General features: G+C 40.6%; 1 protein-coding gene across 1 annotated transcript in view; it reads right to left on the bottom strand.

The window, feature by feature from the left end:
- LOC111141774 (cystatin-13-like) overlaps positions 1-8,164 on the bottom strand; it is a 14,801-nt gene extending 6,637 nt beyond the window's left edge. The window contains exons 1-2 of the mRNA XM_022494581.1: positions 7,814-8,164; positions 3,979-4,092 (exon numbers count right to left, since the gene is read on the bottom strand). Coding sequence (XP_022350289.1) covers positions 3,979-4,092; positions 7,814-8,041 — 342 coding nt within the window. The 5' untranslated portion in view covers positions 8,042-8,164. The remainder of the gene's footprint in view (positions 1-3,978; positions 4,093-7,813) is intronic.
- Positions 8,165-9,060: the final 896 nt, after the last annotated feature.

Raw genomic sequence — 9,060 nt, 5'->3', positions numbered from 1 at the left:
TGGACATTGGGGAGGGTATGTGCTATGGTGAGTGCTGTGAAGTGTGTAAACCTGGTGATTCACAGACCTGTACCCCTGGGGATAAAAAGATATTATATGTTTAAAAAAATAAAATTTAAAAAAAAATATATAGAAAAGTTAGTATAAATACAATGTATTGACAGTGGTAAACTTTACATAATGGTATTTATAGTTGATTTTAAGTGACTTAATACTTTTGGAAGTTCCAAATTTTCTATACAAGATGAATCTAATAACTATTTAAAATAATATCAAGTTTTAAACTTGGATTCCAAGGAGCTCAAATGTTTGCCTTTTCTTCCTTCCTAAATCCAAATAAATGACTAAAGAAAGCATATGGTGTCAAATCTATAGGAGCTCTGAAATGCGAGACAGAAAGGATTCTCCTCTTGATGAGAAGTGGATGTAATCAAGGTGACAAAGTCTACTGAATGCCAGATGCTCCATGTAGAAGATGAGAGCATTAGAGAAAACTAAGAGAGAGAATTACCTCCAAATCCCACAAAACTTGAAGTCATCCTCAACTCTTCTCCACTTACTTTCCATGGCCAATCCATCAGCAAATTCCAACCAAGCCTTTCACAAATATCCAAAACTGAGTACCTCCACCATCCTAACCAACATCACCTCTCACTTGTGGTATTCCATTAGACTCCTGATAGCCTCCTATTGATCTTGTTGCCTCCACCCTTGCCCCCATGCTGGCTTCTTTCCATGTGTCTCTCCATGTCAGCATTCCTTCTATTACTACCTGGTGTGTCTCGAAAGACCAATGACTTCAATGGGCTGGACCAATGGGAACCCTTATCCTATAGCCTCTACAGTCTGTTTCAATGGGCTCTCTGTCCTCTTACTTCTATAGATCACATCCATAGGCACCCTCTGACTTCCAGTTGAGTTTGGCCAAGGGGAGATAGAAGAAGGAAGTAGGAAGCATGAGATGTTGAGGTCAGGGGGTTCCAGTGGCCTGGCTGTGGCTCCTCAAAGGAGCCCTCTGGTTGGTTGCTCCAGGAAAAAAAAAAAAAAAAGCAAGGCATAGAGATGAAAACCTGGATGCTGAATGATTACGAGGGATATTAAAATATTTCAACCTCATTAGAAATCAGAGATCAACCAAGTGAAATGGTGGGAAGATCACCTTTCACATATATCAAAATGAAAATACTTAAGATTCAACCCCAGGTGCTGAGGGAAAATGAATAACCATATACACCATTGAAGGAAGGTGTGCTGGTTCAACCACTTCAGAGAGTAAAACTGAGGTTACAAGTCATGTGTGGTGGCCCCACCAGCGCTGAAGCTGCACAAGTGGCTGAATGGTGGTCCCACTCCCTGAGGTGCCCCAAGGAGAGCCCCAAACCTGCTTGGTCAGCATGCATCCTGTCACTGCTGCATGATGGTTAAAGTGAATTTTTAAGATGACCACAAGTAGATAGATGGTCAAAAACGATGCAATACAGTCATATAAGAGCTTAATATGCAGTAACAAAACCAATTTAGCTGATTTATATACACATTAAGTGACCCAAGAAACCATTTGGCATAAATAATAACAGATTGTACCAACATAATAAATCTCAAAACATGTTGTTGAGTGGAAAAGAAAATAAGAGAAAGTTCTAAAATTTCTGTACATTTTAAAAAACACACAAAACTCTGCATACATGGATTAATTTTTTTTAATGGGTAGGAACACTTCTCAACAACTTGAGTGTTTATCTTAGAAAGGAGGGGGTGGAATGCATATTTAATATTTTACTGGTTGAAATAAAATTTTAAATTAATGTAATAAAATGACAACAGTTATAAAATCAAGCACATGGGTATTTGATATATCATTCTTAGTATCTACTAGAATTTTTTAAATGTTACTTAATTGAAAACTAGTTCTAGTAACTTAAAATAATAGCTTACTCTCTAGATGTAGCCATCCTCTTGCATTTGGTGTTCTGCTGTGGAGCCTACTATCCATTAGTATATGAAGATGCATTTTATTTGCACATGTCTGGGCAATTTTAAGAAATCATTAATCTGCCATTATTTCTGCTTAGCCATGTGTCATGCCAGCTTTAGGCATATACCAAATAGGTGAAGAAAATACAAAAGACAGAGACACTTGTGTATGTACCTTCAACCATGAAAAAGAAAAACTGGAAGTAACTTCTATGAAAAGATCGCCAAGGCAAATCTGTCCAGCAAAATCCAGTTCAGCTTGCAGATCAGTGAGAAATAATGAACAGGTGTTGCTTTAAGCCACCAAGTGTCTATGTGCGTGTGTGTGTGTTGGCAGAGGAGAGAGATATCAGCAAAAACTTATAGAAACAGTGTGCTATGTCTAGAACCTGGCTGTCCCTGGTCCTGAATATGATCAGAATATGGTTTAAGATAAACCCTCAACTCTATGGTCAACTAATCTTTGACAAATCAGGAAAAAATATCCAATGGAAAAGAGACAGTTCCTTCAATAAGTGGTGCTGAGGAAATTGGGCAGCTGTATAGAGAAAAATGAAACTGGACCATTTTACACCATACACAAAGATAAACTCAAAATAGATGAAAGACTTCAATGTGAGGCAGGAATCCATCAAAATCCTAGAGGAGAACATGGGAAGTTACCTTTTCGACATCAGCCACAGTAACTTCCCTCAAGACCCATCTCCAAAGGCAAGGGAAACAAAAGCAAAAATGAACTTTTGGGACTTCATCAAGATAAAAACCTTCTGCACAGCAGAGGAAACAGTCAACAAAACTAAGAGGCAGCCCATGGAATGGGAGAAGATATTTGCAAATGACATTAGAAGTAAAGGGTTGATATTCAAGATCTATAAAGAACCCCTCAAACTCAACACTCTAAAAATGAATAACCCAGTCAAGAAGTGGGCAGAAGACATGAACAGACACTTCTCCAAAGAAGACATACAAATGGCTAACAGACACATGAAAAGATGTTCATCATCACTAGCCATCAGGGAGATTCAAATCAAAACCACAATTTAATACCACCTTACACCACTTAGAATGGCAAAAATTAACAAGACAGGAAACAACAAATGTTGAAAAGAATGTGGAGAAAAGGGAACCCTGTTGCACTGTTGGTGGGGATGCAAGCTGGTACGGCCACCCTGGAAAACAGTATGGAGGTTCCTCAAGATGTTAAGAATAGAGCCACCCTATGACCCAGCAATTGCACTACTGGATATTTACCCCAAAGATACAGATGTAGTGAAAATAAGGGGCACATGCACCCCAATGTTCATAGCAGCAATGTCCAAAATAGCCAAACTGTGGAAGGAGCCAAGATGCCCTTCAACAGATGAATGGATAAAGAAGATGTGGTCCACATACACAATGGAATATTATTCAGCCATCAGAAAAGATGAATACCCACCATTTGCATCGACATGGGTGGAACTGGTGGGGATTATGTTAAGTGAAGTAGGTCAAACAGAGAAAGAAAATTATCATATGGTTTTACTCATATGTGAAATGTAAGCAATAGCACAGAGGACCATAAGGGAAGGGGATGGAAATCCAAAGGGGGAGAAATCAGAGAGGGAGATGAACCATGAGAAATTACAGACCCTGAGAAACAATCTGGGGGTTTTAGAGGGGAGGAGGGTGGGGGAGGGGGGAATAGAATAATGGTATTGAGGAAGACACCTGCTTTGATTAGCACTAGGTGTTACACTTAACTAATGAATCACTGAACACTGCATCAAAGATTAATTATATACTATACAGTGGCTAACTGAACATAATAATTTTAAAAAGCTAAGTTTTCTTTACAACACATCAGTGCTATGGAATTTATAATAATAAAACTGTCTTTCCACAAAGAAGAAGAAGGAGGAGGAGGAGGAGAAGGAGAAGGAGAGGAAGAAGAAAACTAGAAAATCAAAGCAGAATTGGTCCTATCAGTTTTCTCTGTCTGGTACACAGACCTGACCAAGTCCATACCTTTTTCATTTGGGGATCCTGTTGTAACAAGCAGTTTTCATTTTCTCCTGAAATTTTCTTGCACATTGTTCGGGCAATTTTGACTTCAAGAAAGTAGTCCAAACTGTCTGTGACCTGTCAAAGAGTAATTTAAAAATTACATATCATAGGAGCACCTGGATAGCTCAGTCAGTGAAGTATCTCCCTTTGTCTCAGGTCATGATCCTTGGGTCCCGGGATCAAGCCCCATGTTGGGCTCCCTGCTCAGCTGGGAGTTTGCTTCTCCCTCTCCCTTTGTCCCTCTCCCTCCCTTGTGCCTTCAGGAAATAACAAGTCAGATTGGAAATGCAAGAAATTGGGTCTTCGCTTCCATCTTTCAACTCAGTAACTTTCAGACGTACTCCTAGAACATTTTTAATGACTGGATAACAAGTTTCTCAACCTCAGCACTATTGACATGTCAGTCTTTGTGGTAGGGGCTGCCCTGAGCACTGCGGGGTGCTTAGCAGCATCCCTGGTCTCTGCACACTAAGTGTCAGCAGCGACCTGCTTCAGTTGTGATAAGCAAAAAGCCCTCCAGGTATTGCCCCAAATCCCCTGCCTAGAAAAATCTATGCCCACTTGAGAGCTTCTGCTTTATGTTTGACTAATATTTCCAAGTTAAAATTACCATAAAACCAAACTGCTCTGAATCATCCTCAACAACCCACCAACTGACCACCAGCCCTAGCTTGACCCCCGACTGCCCAGAAAAGGAAGAGGATAGGGGTGCTGGCTGCTGAGGCAGCCCTTCACTGCCTTCACAGACAGGGCTCTGACTCTCCTGACCTTCCATGACCCCTTTCATCTGGCTGCAATATCCTACCACTTGCACTCCATCCGTATCACTCAGGCAGTAACACGTGCTCATTCATAACAGGCAGCCTGGGCTTAAATCTTGGCTCTTCTACGTACTAGCTGTGTGTCCCTGGACAGAATACTAAATGTGTCTGTGCCTATTTCCTCTTTAAAGTGGAAGAAAGTAGTTCCTGTGTAATGAGTTGCAAGATCTGAATGAGCATATGAAAAGCAACCAGGTCTGGCACAAAGTACTCTGTATATACAGTTGACCCTTGAACAATGTGGGACTTATAGGCACAATCAAAAATCCACGTGGAACTTTGGACTCCTCAAAAACTTAACTACTAATAGCCTACCATTGACCAGAAGGCTCACCAATAACATAAACAGTCAACTAACACATATTTTGTGTATCATATATATTATATACTGCATTCTTGAACTAAATCAAGCTAGAGAAAAGAAAAAATTATTAAGAAAATTATAAGGAAGAGAAAATACATTTATAGCACTGCATTGTATTTCTTGAAAGAAATTAGCATATAATCAGACCCACAGTGCTTTTCTTTACCATCATTCCCCTTGCACAGAATCTGCAACAGAGCCTTAGTCAACTACGTAAAAGAACAGGTAGCTACAAACTTTTTCTTTAAGGGCTGGAGAGTAAATACTTTAGGCTCAGAACACACAACAATGTCAGTGTTGCAGAAAAGTAGTCCTAGACTGCACTCAAACAATGCAAGTGGCAATGTTCTAATAAAACTTTATTTATAGACATGGAAATTTAAATTTTATGTAATTTTCATGTCACGAAATATTCCTTTTTTGTTTCTTATAACTATTCTTATAACTAGTTCATGGGGCATATGAAATTAGCAGCAAGCCAGACTTGGCTACAGGCTATAATTGTCCAACTCCTGATATAGATCTTTGTACTTTAAAGTTAAATCAACCAATAAGATATAGCTGTTCTCTTTATATAGAGCCTGTGTTTAAGTTTAATCTGAATTATAACCAAGAATTTTTCTTTTTGCTTTTGTTTTGTTTTGAGTTAATTTTGTTTGCGGGGGATGTTTCACTCTTCCTTACCTTTTTCTTCAGTGTGTTTTCCTCTGGTATGTAGATGGAAGGTCAAGGAATTTTAAATACCTCTGTTCTAGACTCTTTTTCAACCTGTTTCTACCTGATTCTTTTGAATTTTTACCTGCATTCAAGTGTTTACAGTGAGCTGAGAAATAAAATGTACATTCATGAAAAAACTAGCACACAGTACAAAATGACGTATAATTTTTGAGACATGAGAATTCAGTGTACTTTTGATTAAGTAAAGCAGAACCATCTATTTGTGGAACTGAAAAAGTGTTGATAAAGAGAAGTCCATGAAAGTGGAATAGTTCACTACCAATTAGTTCACTACATATAAATGAGCCCCCAAAGTAGTTGATATTTACTTTATTTTAAACTTAACTACCTTCTAGTTTAAACTAATTTAATTTATCTAATATTTAACTTTAACTCGGCTACCCATTGGTGACACACATCCTGGCCCCAGGTGTCCACTACTCAAGAAACACAAACAACATAGCCAGGACCACACACACAAAAAGGAGGGAGCCAAGGCCCATTGAGTGTGGAGGATGGTCAAGGGGCCAAATGTCCCAGCCTCACAGGGACATGAAGCTGCCAAATGAATCTTCTCTCCTGACCCCATTAAGAAAACAGGAACCTGAGCAGGTTCCTGATGACCTTCAGGGATGGACAGCAAAGGTTAGAGGGCAGAGAATGGAGAGGAGACAGGGCTAGTGAAGGAGGAAGAGGAGCACAAAGACTGTCCCTGTACTGCATGTCACTCCATTACAGAGTAACCCCCATTCCCCATTAGCCCCTTCCTTTTCATCTTCTTAAACTCCATCCAAACAGACTGGTTGAACCCCCGTTCCTTTTGTGCACCTACTGATTCCTCTCTGGGTTCCCCCCCAAACCACATCTTTCTTGGGATACAACATTGGAACAATGCTCTCTTCTATGTTATAGTCCATATTCCAGTTCCCCCAACCACATCGTTTATTGTTTTTTTTTTATTTTTTTAATCCCAGAGATAATACAAGACCACATATTGCATTTAGTTGTCATGTTTCTTATACCTCCTTTAATCTAGAAGTTTCCCTGCTTTTTTCCCTGTCTTTCATGACACTGATATTTTTAAGAGGTATTACAGAATGCCCCATAATACGGATTTGTCTCATTGTTCTTCATGATAACCTGTGGAGGGTGGATTTTCGACAACAGATACCATGCACAGATGATGCTGTGTCCTTTCTATGACCTCACATCAGGGGCACATGATGTCAGTCTGTCCCAGTGTTGGTGACAAGCATTTTGGTAAACAAGGCACTTGCCAAATTTCCTGATTGTTTTTACAATCTTTTCCCTGGTGTAATTAATTAATTAAAGAATCCCTGCACCAATTTGTCCCCCACCACTCTCCCACCAAGTGGTTTTAGGACTCATTGATGATGTTTGCCTGAAGTAGTTATCTCCATGATGATTTCCTACTTAACACGGTTTTTTACATATACAAGTAGGTGTTTTTCTATAAACAAGAGCTTTCCCTTCCTTTTTTTTTTTTTTAATAAAAGCTGTACTTGCACTTCCTTTGCTTTTTCACTGTGTTATAATCCATAACTATAATGACTCATTTTTATGATAACAGCCCAAATTGTCCCAGACTTGGCCCCTTCAACTGTCCTTCTTGGACTCTCACCTATGCTTTCCGATATGATTGTAATCAATTTTAAGCTATTTTAATGGCTACTTTATGTTTTGTCCCAGAATGATAAAGGATAAAGTGTAACTAACTTTCCTCCCAAAACCCCTAAAATAAAATTAATATATATTTGACTAAAGGTGTCTCTCAGCTGTTTTCCCCTCCCTGGGGTCTGTCCCCTCCATGGATAATGGGCCCCTCCATGACTGCATCTTGGAGAGAAAGAGCAAAGAGAACATGCTCACCAACCTGCTCCTGGGATTTCAGGACCTTCACCACCTTGAAGGTGTACTTGTCTTTGCTGGCCTTGTTATACTCTTTCATGGCATGCCACAGTGCCTGCCGCACATAGACGTAAGTTTCCGGGATGTCTTGGAAATTCCTCACTACCTTCGATCTGCCCCAGGTGTGGACACCTCTGGACACAAAGGTCACAGTGGCCACCAGGAGCAGCAGGCTCAGGCAGAGTCTGGCCATGGCACCTCAGCCAAGCGGGTATAAGCCTTGTTCCTTCTGTCCTTCCAGGACTGGGGCAGGACATGGGCTGGGCTGGCCCTGCTGCTTCTGCACCCCCCAGTCTTCCTGGCACTGCTAGGGGTAAAAAAGAGAGAACTTCTGTTAGCTTTGTGTTCTATGGTCTTCTCTCTCTCTCTTCCCCAAAGAGAAGTGGAGTGAGATATCGGCAGTCACAATTCATCATATGTTCCCATCTTGGCTGTTCCCTTCTGGAAGGAATGCACTCACACTCCTTTCCTTCCCCACCAAGTGACCCCTGCCTCCTTGCCTGTGAGGTCCCCACACATCCAGTGCAGGTGCCTGTCTGTATCAGGTCTCAGTGCACAGAAAGGCACAAGGACAGAAGCACTGCCCCAGGGACAACATGGGCCTCAAAACTCATCTTGTCTCCTCTTCAGGAGCATGGATGAAAATCCTCAGGGGAGCCTTTGGCTTCAAAACTGCCCCCCTGCATCTCCCCCATTTCCAGTCAGGCAATCACACTGCCATCTGTTTGTGGAGCATTATTGAGTCTTGCCAGGCCCTATAATAAGGATATCACATGTTTCTCTTCTTTAATAATCTCCCTTGGGGCCACATAATAAGTAACCCCTTTTACACAGGAGGGAAAATAGGTCTCACAAAGAGGTCAAGTAAATGCCTCAGGCTACCTGTCAGAATTTTTACCTCATTGCCTGAAACACACCTTCAGACCTATCGCAATATAACTGATGAGTACCTGTAGATCACAGCTTTAATGTACATTTGCTGTTGGGGAGATTCCATTCTCCATAGAAAGTGAATCAGTATGTAGTTCATGAGACAGAGGCACAACAGTAACTGTGTTAAGTACATATAATGCAAAAGCAAATAGCCTGAGAGATATAGGGGCCAAAGGCAGGCCACCTCAAAAGGAGCCGCTTTGCCATGAAGATTATTTTGGTTTAAAAAACAATCAAAACCCAGCAGATTCAGGAAAAGTTCTTTAGCTTTTCTCCTCC

This window comes from Enhydra lutris, unplaced genomic scaffold, assembly GCF_002288905.1.
Source record: "Enhydra lutris kenyoni isolate GAN:26980312 unplaced genomic scaffold, ASM228890v2 scaffoldscaffold6, whole genome shotgun sequence".
Taxonomy (NCBI): Eukaryota; Metazoa; Chordata; class Mammalia; order Carnivora; family Mustelidae; genus Enhydra; species Enhydra lutris.
Note: the sequence above shows the minus strand (reverse complement) of the source record. Positions and strands in the feature narration are given on the sequence as shown.